The 15,417-nt window shown below is 42.8% G+C and overlaps 1 protein-coding gene across 2 annotated transcripts in view; it reads right to left on the bottom strand.

The window, feature by feature from the left end:
* Positions 1–15,417, bottom strand: part of AKAP13 (A-kinase anchoring protein 13) — a 425,147-nt gene that overhangs the window by 72,265 nt on the left and 337,465 nt on the right. For both annotated transcript variants that reach the window (XM_089687654.1, XM_089687655.1), the window contains one exon: positions 2,348–2,519. In XM_089687654.1, coding sequence (XP_089543780.1) covers positions 2,348–2,519 — 172 coding nt within the window. The remainder of the gene's footprint in view (positions 1–2,347; positions 2,520–15,417) is intronic.

Raw genomic sequence — 15,417 nt, 5'->3', positions numbered from 1 at the left:
TGAACGGAGCCTCATGAACAGAGATCCAGCACAGATTCCATGGCCAATGTCTGCATATAGGTCACATGACCAGGTGCAAAGCAAATCTAGATTCATTCTAATGATCCAGGAAGTAAAAGAAAAAAGAATTTTCCAGACATTGGATGGGGGAAAAAATGACAACCTCCACAGTTCAGCAGTCAGTGATACGGACCAGATCTTGGTGACAAACAGAGGCATACTTAGCAATGTACAAGTTTCAATTTTTACAAGGTCAGAATTTGCACTTGAATTTTTGGGCGCTCTGGCTCATGTTTGTTTTGGATAATCCAGTACTTGCCAGAATTACTCTTAAATCTCTCAGACACCAGTAGTCTACCTCCCCGTTAGCTCAAAAGAAAAAAAAAAAGAAAAGAAATAAAAAGGCAAAAGCAACATCAAAATGTTGCTCTCTTAGGTCCCTTTCATACACGGACCGATCGGGTCTGCTTGTCCATTTTTCAAGCGGACCCAATCAGACCATACATTGCACTTTATGGAGCAGCAGATGTAAACGGACATGTGTTCATTTATAGTTGCCTGCATCCCATCCAATCCTACCTGCTAAAAACAGATGGACGAGGATCCGTTTCCCATCTTTCTAGCGGATTAGATGACCACCTGTCCGTTTACATCCGACTGCCCATAGAGAAGAGTGGGCTGTGGCCGTGTCCGCTCTGCATAACAGAGCGGACATGGACTTGCCATCCTGCTGCTCAGCAGTAATCAGCAGACAGATCCCCCGCCGAGCAGGCAGATCAGCTGGCAGAGTCCGCCCATGTGAAAGAGGCCTTACAGGTATATTTTTCAGTTATCTGTTCATTCTCAAACTATCTACCCTGAGGAACCCTTGAAATAAAATCTCGGGGAACCCCTGGTAAGATTAATCCATCAGATGTCATTGGGAAAAAGCTCCTGACATTGGTGGTGGCAAGTGGAAAGAATGTCCTTAAAGGAGTGGATAGAATACCACCACTGCAGTTATGCAGGCGTTGGACCTGGAATTATGCAGGAACAATCAGATGGGAGGCCACAGATCAAGAAACCCCGAGCCAACCCTGGAGGAACCATGGATGAGAATGGTTGTTATAGATCAAGTATCAATTGGGTTTGCATGACCTCTTTTTGTGTTTTTGATTTTTTTTTTTTTTTAAACTCAGGCAATTAAGGTGCAGAGATTTTGCCACCGGAGTCTCAGAGATTAGGAGGCCATAATATGATTTCATTTAACAAAGCTGGCATCAAACAACTAATGTTAGAAGTTACCAACACCCAGCAAATTAGGTCTAAAAATACACGTGAAACAAACAGTTGCATAACACCAGCCATACCTTACATTATGTACAGACTGTCAATTTATCCTTTGTCTGAATCACAAGTGCTAACATTTCATTGCATCATATTGTTGTCAGGAAGCCTGACGTTTCAGCTGTTATGTATCAACTACAACAATTTCGGGCACTGTCTATCAAATAACACCATGGGAGAGATTTACTAAAACAGGAGCACTCAGAATCTGGTGCAGCTGTGCATGGGAGCCAATCAGCTCATCACTTCAGCTTGCTCAACTAAGCTTTGGCAACCTTTATGCAGAGGTGCACCAGATTTTGCACGCTTTTTTTTTATTTTAGTAAATAACCCCCTTATGTGCAAGTTGCAAGAAATAAGTGGTATGAAACACAAAAATATACATTTTTAATAATGCAAGTTACCAATCTTTAAATGTGGTGGCTAAATTTTTTTTCCTTTAATTTAGTGATCGAGCCAGTAACAAACTTCCTGTCTTAGGGTGTCTCCACTCTGGATGGAGCAGCAATGGAGACACCCCAGCATTGTCCATTTGGGAGGGAAGGCTGCTTTTAGATGCACTAGCAGTTTTAATTGGACTCAATTAACAAATTAAAGCCGAAATCCAGATGACACTTTTTAATCATTTATAGCAACAGAAAGAAAGCTAATGCAGCAACCACATCTAACAGGTAAGCTGTAATACATTAAAATATTGTTTTGTTGTTTAATACCACTAAGTTGAGACTGGCTTGTAAACGACAAACAATTATCATACACACAATGGGGAACAATAAAACAAAATGCACAGAAAAGAGTTAAAAATACAAACAAAATGCACAGTGCAAACTATATCCAAATGAGAGATTTAAAGGAAGATATAAACAGCACAAAAAAAAAAGTTATGTGTTGTCTTCGAAAAAGCAGAAATGCAAACAAGTACATTAAGCAAGCACTTCCTTTAAATGAAACATTAACCCAATGAAAGACTAAGTCATTAGGAGGCAATACAGTAAAGATGTATAGGCATATTAACACTTACTTGAACAAAGGTAACCGTCCTTATTAAAGCTTTTTGTACAGTGGTTACAACTAAACGGACCGACGACAGGTGTAGTGCTGAACACGTGTCCATTGATTGTCTTCTTATCTTTGTCTTTTTCCTTGGGTTCCTTTTCCTTTTCTTTTGTTTTATCTTTATCCTTCTCTTTTTCCTAGAAATTAAAAACAAATGGCAATGTTGGTGAGGATACACTACTAATAATGGCACAGCAGTTTGTTTTTATTTATTTATTTACTCTATTTTATTGAGTTTTATTATTATTATTATTACTACATCGAGTTTATATAGCGCCAAAGGGTTTGCTCAGCGCTGTACAATAGGGGGGGACAATACATGGCACAGTACAACAATAACAAACAATGTACGAGGGGTAAGAGGGCCCTACTCTTTCGAGCTTACAATCTAGGAGGAGTTTTCAAAGATAACATAGAAAAAAATCTGAACACAAAGACAGAGAAAGTAACAAAAAATTGTACTCCACAAACAAGGAGCTATAGGATCTAGGCAACATGTTGTAATCCCACAAAAAAAAATCAAGCCCCAAAAAACAGCAGATGACAAGTCCCACAGGAAGCCTGCAGTGGGAGACCAGGGGAAAACCAATGTACTTCAGAAAAGGGGACACTTCAAGAAGAACCCCAATATGTAAAGCCATGTCCCACCACTAAGTCAGGATGCAAGATTCTAAGTCAGAATGCAAGATGGTGTCAATTCACAATTGCAGTATCGAGGTTCTCAAAACATATTTTATCAAATTTGGAAGGGCAAATCAGTTTAAAATATCTTACAGTCAACCCATCATATATGTACCATTTTAAAATGTCACCCAAACCGTTCACTCTGTTCCTTCTAGTACCTCCTGCTCTCTAGCACTCATCACCTCCTCCTATGCTCCCCTTCAGAACCTCTCCAGAGTCTCCTCCATCCTTTGGAATGCTCTACCTCAATCTGCTATCTCCCACACTGTTAACCTTTAGCCAATCCATGAAAAATATATCAGGGAAGCCTCTCTTACTTCTATTTAAAGTGGGATTTCACCCAAAAGGGGAAGTTAAACCTGTTTGTATCCTCCCCCTTCCACATTTGGAACTTTTTTGAGGGGAAGGGGGAGGGGAGCAGGTACCTGGTTTTGACAGGTACCCACTACCACTTCCAGTCAGATGTGCCGCCGCAGTATTCTGAGCAGGAAGATCGTCCCCCCTTCTTCCTTTCCCCATAGCCTTCTGGGACACTTCACAGGTCCCAGAAGACTGCGGGAGCATTCACAAAGCGCAGTGAGCTTTGCGCATGCGCAGTAGGGAACCGGCTGTGAAGCTGTAAGACTCCACTGCCGGTTTCACTTACTTCTCTTGAAGAACTGGCTCGTGTGAGGACATCGCTGGATCCCTGGACAGGTAGGTCCTTATATTACAGGATTTGTAGCTGATGACTTAACATATTGGGGGGAGCCTGGAACTCCGCTTTAAAGTAGTTGTAAACCTGAGACATGAAATATGAACAAAGCATATCCCTCTATGATGTGTGCTTGTGTCAATTAACAGCACTAAGTGTCACTTCTGTCTGCTGCTTTGTTCCTCTGCTATCAGCAGTCATTTCTGATGTGTTTTCCTGACACCAAGGCAAAATGGTAAAAGGTGAGGGCACAGCCTGTGATTGACAGCCATAGCACTGTTCCTGTGAGTTGTGTAGAGGGGGGTGTGTCCCTTCCCTCCAATCAGCTCTCAGAGCTCTCCTCACTGATGTAACTTCAGCTCCCAGCCCCCTGCTTTTCAGAGCTGAGAGCTCCTGTGTAAATTCTGCATTTTGAATGAATGTAGGGGACAGACAACTTCAGCTAAACAGGTACAACTTCTGTAGGAGAATTTCTTTAATCTCTGTGTATCACCTGAGGACAGTCACTTTACTAGGTATATGTAAAGGTTTACAGCCACTTTAACAAATTAAGTTTTACTTTCTTCATTTACTCATCCCCAGTTACTCCCTCTACATCACTTGACTCTTCATGCCAGATTGTAAATTCTCATAAACAAAGCCCTCAACTCACTTGTCTTGAATTGTATTGTAACTGTACTCTCTTTTCATTGTAAAACGCTGCACAACTGTTGGCACTATATAAATCCTAAGTATTATTATTAATCATTATTGAGGCATGAAAGAGGAAACCTAGGGCGCTGTACCTGCAAAATGAAATTTTATGAGGTATGAAAATACATGAAAGCAGCAGACACTATCACTGTGACTAATGAGCACCTTTTCTTTGTTTGTTCTAGGGAGTGATGCAAAGTTTGAAAAATAGATGCTTGCTCTCCCTAACTAGTCGCATTGCTCTGGCAAGTAGTTTGCAAGGGCTACAAGTAAGGAAAGGCTAATGGGGGGGTGGAGAAAACATAAAAAAATAAAATAATGTGGTTGCATAAGTGTGCACACCCTCTTATAACTGGGGATGTAGCTGTGTTCCGAATTAAGCAATCACACTCAAAATCATGTTAAATAGGAGTCAGTACACACCGGCCATCATTTAAAGTGCCTCTGATTAACCCCAAATAAAGTACAGCTGTTCTACTAGGTCTTTCCTGACATTTTCTTTGTCGCATTCTACAGCAAAAGCCATGGTCTGCAGAAAGCATCCAAAGCATCAGAGAGATTTCACTGTTAAAAGGTATGAGTCAGGAGAAGGGTACAAAAGATTTTCTAAGGCAGTAGATATACCATGGAACACAGTGAAGACAGTCATCATCAAGTGGAGAAAATATGGCGCAACAGTGACATTACCAAGAACTGGACATCCCTTCAACAGTGATGAAAAGACGAGAAGAAAACTGGTCTGGGAGGCTGCCAAGAGGCCTACAGCAACATTAAGGACTCGTTCACACTTGACTGTTTTTCCGGCTCTTGCCAAACGCCCCTATAGCGTTTGACAAGCGTTGGTCCGGCGTTTGCGGAGCGTTTTTAGCGCTCCACAAACAACGCATGCGCGGTTTAGCGGCAGTTTCTAGGCGTATGGCAAGCGTTAAAAACGTCCCATAAACGCCTACAATGAAGTTTGAATGGTGTTAATGCTCCGCAAACGCCCCGCAACTGCACCGCAAACACCGGCCGGGCGTTTGCGGAGCGGCACCATAGACTTGAATAGGAGGCTTCAACTCCTCCTGACTCGATCAGAGGCATCCGTTTTGCCACCACGGGACGCTAACACTCCTGTTTGAACAGCACCATGTGCTACAATGTGCAGAATTTTCCCAGTCGTTTGGGAAACGGTAAAAACGCTTCCCATACGCCTGTCTGCCGCTTGCAAATAAGGCTAGTGTGAACGTAGCCTAAAGGAGCTGCAGGAATATCTGGCAAGTACTGGCTGTGTGGAACATGTGACAACAATCTCCGATATTCTTCATATGTCTGGGCTATGGGGTAGAGTGGCAAGATGGAAGCCTTTTCTTACAAAGAAAAACATTCAAGCCCGGCTAAATTTTGTAAAAACACATCTGAAGTCTCCCAAAAGCATGTGGGAAAATGTGTTATGGTCTGATGAGACCAAGGTTGAACTTTTTGGCCATAATTACAAGATATGTTTGGTGCAAAAACAACACTGCACATCACCAAAAGAACACCATACCCACAGTGAAGCATGGTGGTGGCAACATCATGCTTTGGGGCTGTTTTTCTTCATCTGGAACTGGGGCCTTAGTCAAGGTAGAGGGAGTTATAAACAGTTCCAAATACCAGTCAATATTGGCACAAAACCTTCAGGCTTCTGCTAGAAAGCTGAACATGAAGAGGAACTTCATCTTTCAGCATAACAACCCAAAGCATACATCCAAATCAACAAAGGAATGACTTCACCAGAAGATTAAAGTTTTGGAATGGCCCAGCCAGAGCCCAGACTTGAATCTGACCGAAAATCTGTGGGGTGATCTGAAGAGAGCTGTGCACAGGAGATGTCCTTGCAATCGGACAGATTTGGAATGATTTTGCAAGGAAGAGTGAGCAAATATTGCCAAGACAAGATGTGCCATGCTGACAGAGTCATACCCAAAAAGACTGAGTGCTGGAATAAAATCAAAAGGTGCTTCAACAAAGTATTAGTTTAAGGGTGTGCACACTTATGCAACCATATTATTTTAGTTTGTTATTTTTAATTCCCTCCACCTAAACAATTTCAGTTTGTTGTTCAATAGATTTGTACAGTTTATAGGTTACATTAAAGGTGGAAAAAGATCTGAAATTATTTATCTTTGTCTCATTATTTTACATCACAGAAACCTGACATTTTAACAGGGGTGTGTAGACTTTTTATATCCACTGTATATTGATCACCTATAAAAAAAAAAAAAAAAAAAAGAGGAAAAAAGGCATTTATAATGTTTTATGTATATCTGTATATATTTTGCCTTTCATTTCGATTTTAAACTGAATAGGTTGTTTCACAAGGTGAGTGTTTACATATACAATATGATCTCTCAGCCTGTCTAGTTGGTGGTACATCCAAAGCTCTTTAGATACAATAATGGTAAAACTACTAATTTACATGGAAACAAAGTTTTGATCGGGAGAAAAAAAAAAAAAAAAACATCCAGTCGTCCTGAATATAAATATACATCTCAAACTTGAAAAATTCTGTAAACAAAACAGTCTTTTGGGTCTGCACTTCAAAATGTTCTTAATATTTGTAGAACTGTACACTGGACCCAAGTGAGGAAAGTGACATGACAACGTTTATATAACGCACAAGCTTCCATTGAAACCTTTTGGCTCTGTGCAAAATTCTAAGTGTCATTTGTTAACAACAAAAATGAAAATAATAACTGAACACAGATTCTTGGTTAATATCTTACCTGACCATGTCTGGATCCTACACGCTTTATTGTAATCAGTGGCACTTCGATGAATTTACCCCAAGGCATTCTGCTCTCGAGAACACCGGTATAAAAAAAAAAAAATAAAGTGTGCACTAAAACTGTGCCGACATGACATGCAGCTGGAGAGCAGAACTGTTTATGTGAAGGTGGCAAGACAATAATGGTAACGACGGAAGTCAAGAAAAACTTTACTTCTGCTTTTAATCAAACCACATCTGTGCTCATCTCTTGAGGTTTGCACAATAAATTAAAGGCTTTACACCAAGTAACATAGACAGTGTTAACAGGTGATCAACCCAAAATATGGCCCTTTAACCACTTGCCTACCGGGCACTTATACCCCCTTCTTTACCAGGCCAATTTTCAGCTTTCAGCGCTGTCGCACTTTGACTGACAATTGTGCGGTCATGCAAGATTGTACCCATATGAAATTTTTATCATTTTTTTCTCACAAATAGACTTTCTTTTGGTGGTATTTAATCGCCGCTGGGCACTTTACTTTTTGCGCTATAAACAAAAATGTGCAAAAAATTAGAGAAAAAAAAAAGTTTCTTTGTTTCTATTAGAAAATTTTTCAAATGGGTAATTTTTCTCCTTCACTGATGTGCATTGATGAGGCAGCACTGATGGGAGGCACTGAAGGGCACTGATAGGCAGCACTAATGAGGTGGCTTGGATAGGCGGCACTGATAGGCAGCACTAATGAGGTGTCACGGATAGGCGGCACTGACGATGGGTACTGATAGACAGCACTGATAGGTGGCCCTGACTGGCATCACTACTGGGCACTGACTGGCAGCACTGCTAGGCATTGACTGGCGCAACTGCTTGGCACTGACTGGTGGCAGCACTGCTGAGCTGCATTGATGGGCACAGGTGGGTGGGCACAGGTGGGTGGCACTGCTGGGCACAGGTGGGTGCACTGCTGGGCACAGGTGGGCGGAGCTAGTGGGCGGCACTGCTGGGCACAGGTGGGCGGAACTGGTTGCTGGCGCTGCTGGGTACCGATCATCAGGTCACTAATCATCAGTGCCCTGATGAATAGTATATAATAAAAAAATATATATAGCATATACAACTGCTACACAAGCCATATTGTAACTGAATGTTATTCAAAATGATCTTTCCCTTTCAATCTGCAGAGCTGTAATTTTCTCTAAAATCCAATGCAATATTGCAGCCTGGAGACCTTCTGTACACAGAACTTCCCCAAAAATGTAATTTCCTGCTAATGTGTATGGCTCACTGATTTTCCCAGAACTCTGCACTAAGATACAAGTCAGACTTTAGGCATCCTCTGTAACAAAAGTTTAATTTACTCCTAAAGGGTTAATCACTTTTAAAAAGATGCTGACACTGTAGCTTTTCTCATTAGAACACTACAAGTGCATCAGATGATTAATAATGGAATCCTTGCTCCCATTCAAATTCACTTTGCACTATGACATACACAAACAGCTATTTCTTCAGAGCAGAAACAGGAAGGAGTCTGCAACAAAGTTTGGTAAAATCCTTGCAATGTACATAGATCACCCAGAAGGGAATGTTGTATTTCCAAACAAAAGTGGAGTTACTCTTTAAAGCTGGTTGAAGCATATAGAGAATGGCCTTACCTATAGCCAGCATAATGTGTAGAGGGACTGCTTATTGATCCAGAGAGTTACAGCTAATTACGCCAACTATGCCTAATGACTCCCGAACACTGGCTTTCAATTTCAATAGTAGGAGAGCAGGAAAAGAGGTGTTCCAGTTCATCTAGCAGGCAAGTCTATATTATTCCAGAAGAAACAATGATCTTTCCTCAGATGAAAACCAAACACACCACCTCCTGCCCCATTCTATGAAGCAGGTAAAGTTGTGGATGGGGAATGCTTTTAAAGTCTTTACTGCCTGCAAAGTGAAACAGTTTGTATCATCCACTGGGTTCAGAGTGTCATTAGGAATATAAACCAGATTAAAAAAAGAAAAGTGGAATTATCCCGTGGGTTGTAAGTGCCATTTGGAATATAACTGGAAAATAAAGGAGCTAGGAAATATGAATCATTTCATAGACAGAGCCTGAAGGTTCCCTAGAGGGTTAAAAGGAAACTACAAACCTTTTACAGATTTTTGAATATATACAGTATGTAATAAGGTTCAACTTAACCAGTTCGCTCCCAGCAACCCAAATCTCTAACAACTAATACCCCAGGGGATGTTCGAAGTGGCCAGTGGCCAGGGGAATTTCTGGCATAGTGGCCACTGGCCTCAAAACAGACATTAAAGTAACAGAGCCCATCTGTGAAATTTATGAATGCTATTATTGGTTTTCTTTTGAGAATTATTAAAGTGGTTGTAAAGTCTCCAAGTTTTTTTTACCTTTATGTATTCTATACTTGTGTGTGCACCAGGCTCCCCAATACTTACCTGAGCCCCATCGCGATCCAGCAATGTGCATGAGAGCCTCAGACCTCCAGGGTCTCTCCCTCCTCACTGGCTGACTGTCAATCACAGCCAGTGAGCCAGTGGGGGGCAAGCCATGGCTTTGTGTGTGAATGGACATGCAGAGCAGCAGCTTGGGAGCGAGCCTGCTTGGCTGCCCCAATAGAAAATTGCTTACACCGGAGGCAGGAGGGAGGGGCCAGGAGTGCCAGCGGGGAACCCGAAAAGAGGGGGATCGTGGTTGCTTTGTGCAAAACCAGTACAAACAGCAGGTAAGTATACCAGGTTTGTTATTTAAAAAAAAATGCATTTAATATCACTGTAAGGATGAATTTGGTCTGAACTTGGCTTTATACTGGACCCCGCTAACTGCCACCAAATCAAGGCAAGATTTATACATGTGTCTAAATCTCCCATCCCTCCGAAGCCTGATCCGAGTTCAGATTTCACTCCAGAGGCTACTGACAGGCAGAGAGGAAGCAATGTTTCCTCACATGTTCAACCCCACTTTTGGTGACAATCATGCTGCATCCCGTGCACTGCACGCATTTGCGGAGCTTACCCCATTTACTTGAATGTGTATAATTCACATATCCGGTCATGTCGTGTGAACTTAGCTGTGGACATGAAGCGAAGCATTGTGCCTGTGGCATGTAAATATCCCAGACCGTTACCTATTGCATCTTAAGGGGGGGTGGGGCTGGCGGGCAACTGCAAGTCTACATGAAGTCTTAAGCCTGGTACACACAGGCAGTTTTTTTTTTTTGTTTTTTTTTTTGTTCAACCCAGTGGGCTTGTCAAACAGCCAGAGAGGAGGAAGCAGGGGGCAGGGCTGAGCTGTGCTGTGTGTGTCTATAGACTCTCAGAATCGGCTCAGGAGCGAGCTCATACGAGTGCCCCCATAGCAAGCAGCATACTATGGGGGGATGGAGCCAGGAGTGCCCCGAGAAGAGGAGGATCAGAGCTGTTCTGTGCAAAACCATGGCACAGAGCAGGTATGTATAACATGTTTATTTTTTTAAGAGTAAAACATCTGATGTATTACTATCGCTGTAACCAGGACATCATCATCACATTCTCTAATATGTAGATGAACATGAGAGGAGGGAGCATTTGCAAACCTGTACATGAAATATAATGATCAAAACAGAGAATAGAAATCATGTACAAATGCGAAAATCACAAATATAAAAAAAACATAGAATAAAGTTTCCTCTAAATGAATATTGGGAGTGAACGTTCTGTATATCTGTCTTGCATTTCCAGCTCTATGCATTCTGAAAGTTAAACAGAGCAAATCGCATCTGACATGGTACAGCATGCTCATAGATAGAAGCAAAGCCTTCCAAAGCTCATCTGTCAAACTTCCCGTCATTGTGGATTAACAAGGCTAAAGGAAAAAATAAACCTTGAGGCACGTTTCCCTCATTCCACTTGTGTAAAGGAAGGCTAAATATCCTTCATCTTTCAGTCCGTGTACATGTCTCTTTATTTCCACTTCACCTGGGATTCGGTGAGGAGCTCTGGAAATCGGGTCCTTTGAAGGTTCAGCTCACACCTGTGCCAATTTCCTTTTATTCTGTACATAGGACAAAACATTAAAACTTAACACTGTAGGGGGAATTTAAAGGCATAGTTCACCTTCAGCAAAAAAAACTGCCCATGCAGATAAGAGGCGCCTGTAGATAAAAACAAACTGCAACTTTGAATATAACCCTTGCTAGAGGTGTAGGCCATTTACATAGCTCCTGGAGCCTGACTGAAAAATTCCCAGAGACTGAATCTCCCCATCAGGGGCGGACTGACCATTTGGAAACTTGGGCACTGCCCGAGGGCCCGGGGTCAGTAGAGGGCCCCATGAGATGCCCCTGGTACATTTTGCATAGGCTTTTTTGAGTTTGAGCAAGGACACAGGGGCCCCATGATCCCTTATTGCCTGGGGGCCCCATGAGTTGTCAGTCCGCCCCTGCTCCCCATCTTTCCTTGTTGCTAAGACGTTACTAAGACGCCCCCAGCTGTTAGTGATCTCCACTACAATCAACGTACCGAGCTCTTGCTCTGCTTCAAACCCACTCACATGCACTTTCTCCAGCCTGTGTAGTAGCTCTGGGCTCAGCAACTGAGTGCTCACTCCTGTGAAGGTGGAAATGAACAGCAACAGCTGGATGGGGAGGTTTTCAGCCAGGCTCCAGGAGGTACATAAATGGCCTACACCTATAGCAAGGACATTATCCAACTTTGGTCAAAGCTGCACAGTTTTTTTTTTGTTCCTAAACCAAAAACACACTTTTTTTTAGAAATACTGTAAGTATCTTACATAGGACATGCCCATTATTTTTAAATCTATAGACACTGCCTTACTTGCATAGGCAATTTTTTGGTAAAGGTGAACTATGCCTTTAAGCTTCCTGCGCAATTATAATGGTACTGGAACTGGTGTGAGTGGCATGCACCACATTACTAAAGGATATAGATTAGTTTCTGGTCTATCTGCGCCAGTTTGTCTTTCACCATGAAATAGAAACTGTCCAGGTTCCAAGCCTATTAACAAAGGGATCGGGGCAGTTGTCAATATCAGCAGATCGCTGAACCTGGCATATGGATGGGAACAGTCATCCAGTAACCTGGCAGACAGCTCACATGCCTGTGTCTACCCATACAGAGAACACACGACATGGGCAAAGCCTGGAAACAGATAGGTAAAGCTCATTTCCCTGCCTATATATACCCAGCTGGTAACCCAGGCAAATTCAGGGTTACAACCTTTCTACTTCCCCTGTCTTGCTCTCAGCTGAACGAGGGGATAGGAAAGGCAGAGGAAGCGGGGCAAGCCACACCAAATGTCTAAGCTGTTTCTTGCACATACTAAAACTGTGCAGGTGACGATAAGGACAACTATACCAATGGAATGTATGCGTCCAACAGCCACCTTTAATACAAACTCTTTTTTTTCTTTACTGCTGCAGCAACTACACCTCGCACCTATAACTACAATACATACATTAAAGCATACCCATGGTCAAGATTGAAAACCATATATTAATTTCCACTTTGTGTTTAAAGGAGAAGTACAGCCAAAGTTCGTTTGACTGTACTTCTCCTGTGGATCACAGGAGTGCAGTTTGTTCTGCACGCCTGTGACCCGTTTTCAGCTGACAGTGGGCTAAAGCCCGATGTCGGCTGATGGCACTCAGCCGGTCCAGGCTGGGGAAAGATTCCGAATTTAAAGTCAGGATCCACCCCAGAGTCTGGAGTGGCACCAAGCTCAGCCTCTCAGCGAGCCACTGAGAGCCTGAACCAGCTGCTCCCCCCTCCACAGCCCAGCGCTCCAGTGAGCGCTTTGGGGGAGAAGACCGCGGTTACTGGCAGTCACCACTCTGCTCACAGCGGAGGTGAAAACTCAATGATCATGCGGAGTTCTCACACTTAGAACCGGTGGGGGACCGATGCAGCATCCACCTACGTAAGTATGATTTGAGAAAAAAAACAAAAAACAAGGCCATACTTCACTTTTAAATGACTTCTAGCCTATCCCTATTAATCTGAATGATCTTGGAAGTTTGTAAACTTACTTTGTAGATATTGCCACACATTTATTTCCTTGAATTCTGTGGCACGAAGTCACTATACCCTGTGAGTAGCACTGCTGTGTCACACTTTTCACAGAGCCTGCATTCTGACTTACAGAGGTGCTGAGAGGAGGAGTTTCAGGATGCGGAGTCAGTACAGGAATCCCTGTGTGAATGCAGCAAGGTACCAAGGGATATGTAGTCCACAGAATTCAAAGAGGACAATATGTAGGGATCACAAAGTAAGTTTACAAACTTCAAAATGTTCAGATTAATAGGGGTAGGCTAGAAATGATTGAAATAAAACGTGGTAATGAATATATGATTTTAAATTTTAACCATAGATGCACTCTAAAACGGAGGGGAAACAAAAAACTAGCAACATTACCATGGCCAGTATACAGGTGCCTTGTTTCCCAATGTTACATTTTTAAATATAGTATATTTAGCATAATTTCAAGTATGTTGAACTCTACAAATTTTTTTTTTCACTTGCTCATTTAATTTGTTTTTAAATTCTGCAGCCGTAGGAAAGATTCTTGTACTATTATACATAAAAAGAGAACTGGCTTGGCTTGCATAATCACCATCTGTGGCAAGATCAAACAAACACGACAACATGTCCATACTCAACATCCTTCCATATTCCTCTAACAATATTTGTGAAGGCGTGGGAGGTAATGTGATGCTGTACTCCTGATGTAACAACATCAGTGCTGCACCATGTGCCGCGACACAACCACCATCGTCAATGATAATGCAAAATGCAATGCAGGGAATGGGAAGACCAAGTCCAGTTATTTCTGCATACACACGGTGACAGTGGAGCTAAATATACTCCAATTATTCAGAAAACATAGAAATTCTACTGAATGTATTCTATATTTAAGTGATATGGGGATTGCATATAGTTTCACTCTAAGGTCTTGTTCATGCAACCCTGTGCAAGCAGTCCTATTCATTTCAATTGGGAAGCAGTGGCTGCACAGACATAGCTGCTGCTCTCAGTTTTATAGCCATGCGAGTGAGTGCATGGCCCTGAATGCACACTGTCTGCATCCGGGGCCATGTGAATGAGGCCTAAACAGATACTAAATATGGGGTCCCATCAGGGGCGGACTGACAACTCATGGGGCCCCCAGGCAATAGGGGATCATGGGGCCCCTGTATCCTCGCCCACACTTAAACCACACCCAAAAAAGCCTATGAAAGGTACCAGGGGCATCTCATGGGGCCCCTTACTGACCCCGGGCCTTCGGGCAGCGCCCGGGTTTCCAAATGGTCAGTCCGCCCTGGGCCCCATTCACATCTGGCGTTTTGTGATCTTGGGCAGAATTGCAGTGATCCCAATTTGCACTGCAAAACTGATAAAACACACCATGTGTTCAGGTGCCAATAATTTTAAATGGCACCTAAACACAGTGTGAAAACACACACACACGAAGAGACCTGAGAATGTCATTCTGCTGGAGGTCCCTGCCCGTCACTATTTTTCTTATGGTGTCACACAGACACACACGAAGAGACCTGAGAATGTCAATCTGCTGGAGGTCCCTCCCATGTCACCATTTTTCTCATGGTGTCACACACACACATACAAGAAGAGACCTGAGAATATTAATCTGCTGGAGGCCCCTCCCCTGTCACCATTTTTCTCATGGTGTCACACAGACACACACAAAGAGACCTGAGAATGTCAATCTGCTGGAGGTCCCTCCCCTGTCACCATTCTCATGGTGTCACACACACACATACAAGAAGAGACCTGAGAATATAAATCTGCTGGAGGCCCCTCCCCTATCACCATTTTTCTCATGGTGTCACACAGACACACACGAAGAGACCTGAGAATGTCATTCTGCTGGAGGTCCCTCCCGTCACCATTTTTCTCATGGTGTCTCACTCACACACACACACCCAAGAATGTCAATCTGCTGGAGGCCCCTCCCGTCACCATTTTTCTCATGGTGTCACACACACACACGAATGTCAATCTGCTGGAGGTCCCTCCCCTGTCACCATTTTTCTCATGAAAAACTTGTCAGAAGTGATTCATGCAGATAGCAGAGGAACGAAGCAGCAGACACACGACACTTAGGGGTTTATTTACTAAACCCGGTTCACTCAGAATCTGTTGCAGTTCTGCATAGAAACCAATCAGCTTCCAGGTTTTACTGCTAAAGCTTAATTGAACAGCTGAGGT

The sequence above is a fragment of the Staurois parvus genome, unplaced genomic scaffold, assembly GCF_062004578.1.
Source record: "Staurois parvus isolate SC_StPar_1 unplaced genomic scaffold, SC_StPar_1.0 ptg000432l, whole genome shotgun sequence".
Classification (NCBI taxonomy): domain Eukaryota; kingdom Metazoa; phylum Chordata; class Amphibia; order Anura; family Ranidae; genus Staurois; species Staurois parvus.
Note: the sequence above shows the minus strand (reverse complement) of the source record. Positions and strands in the feature narration are given on the sequence as shown.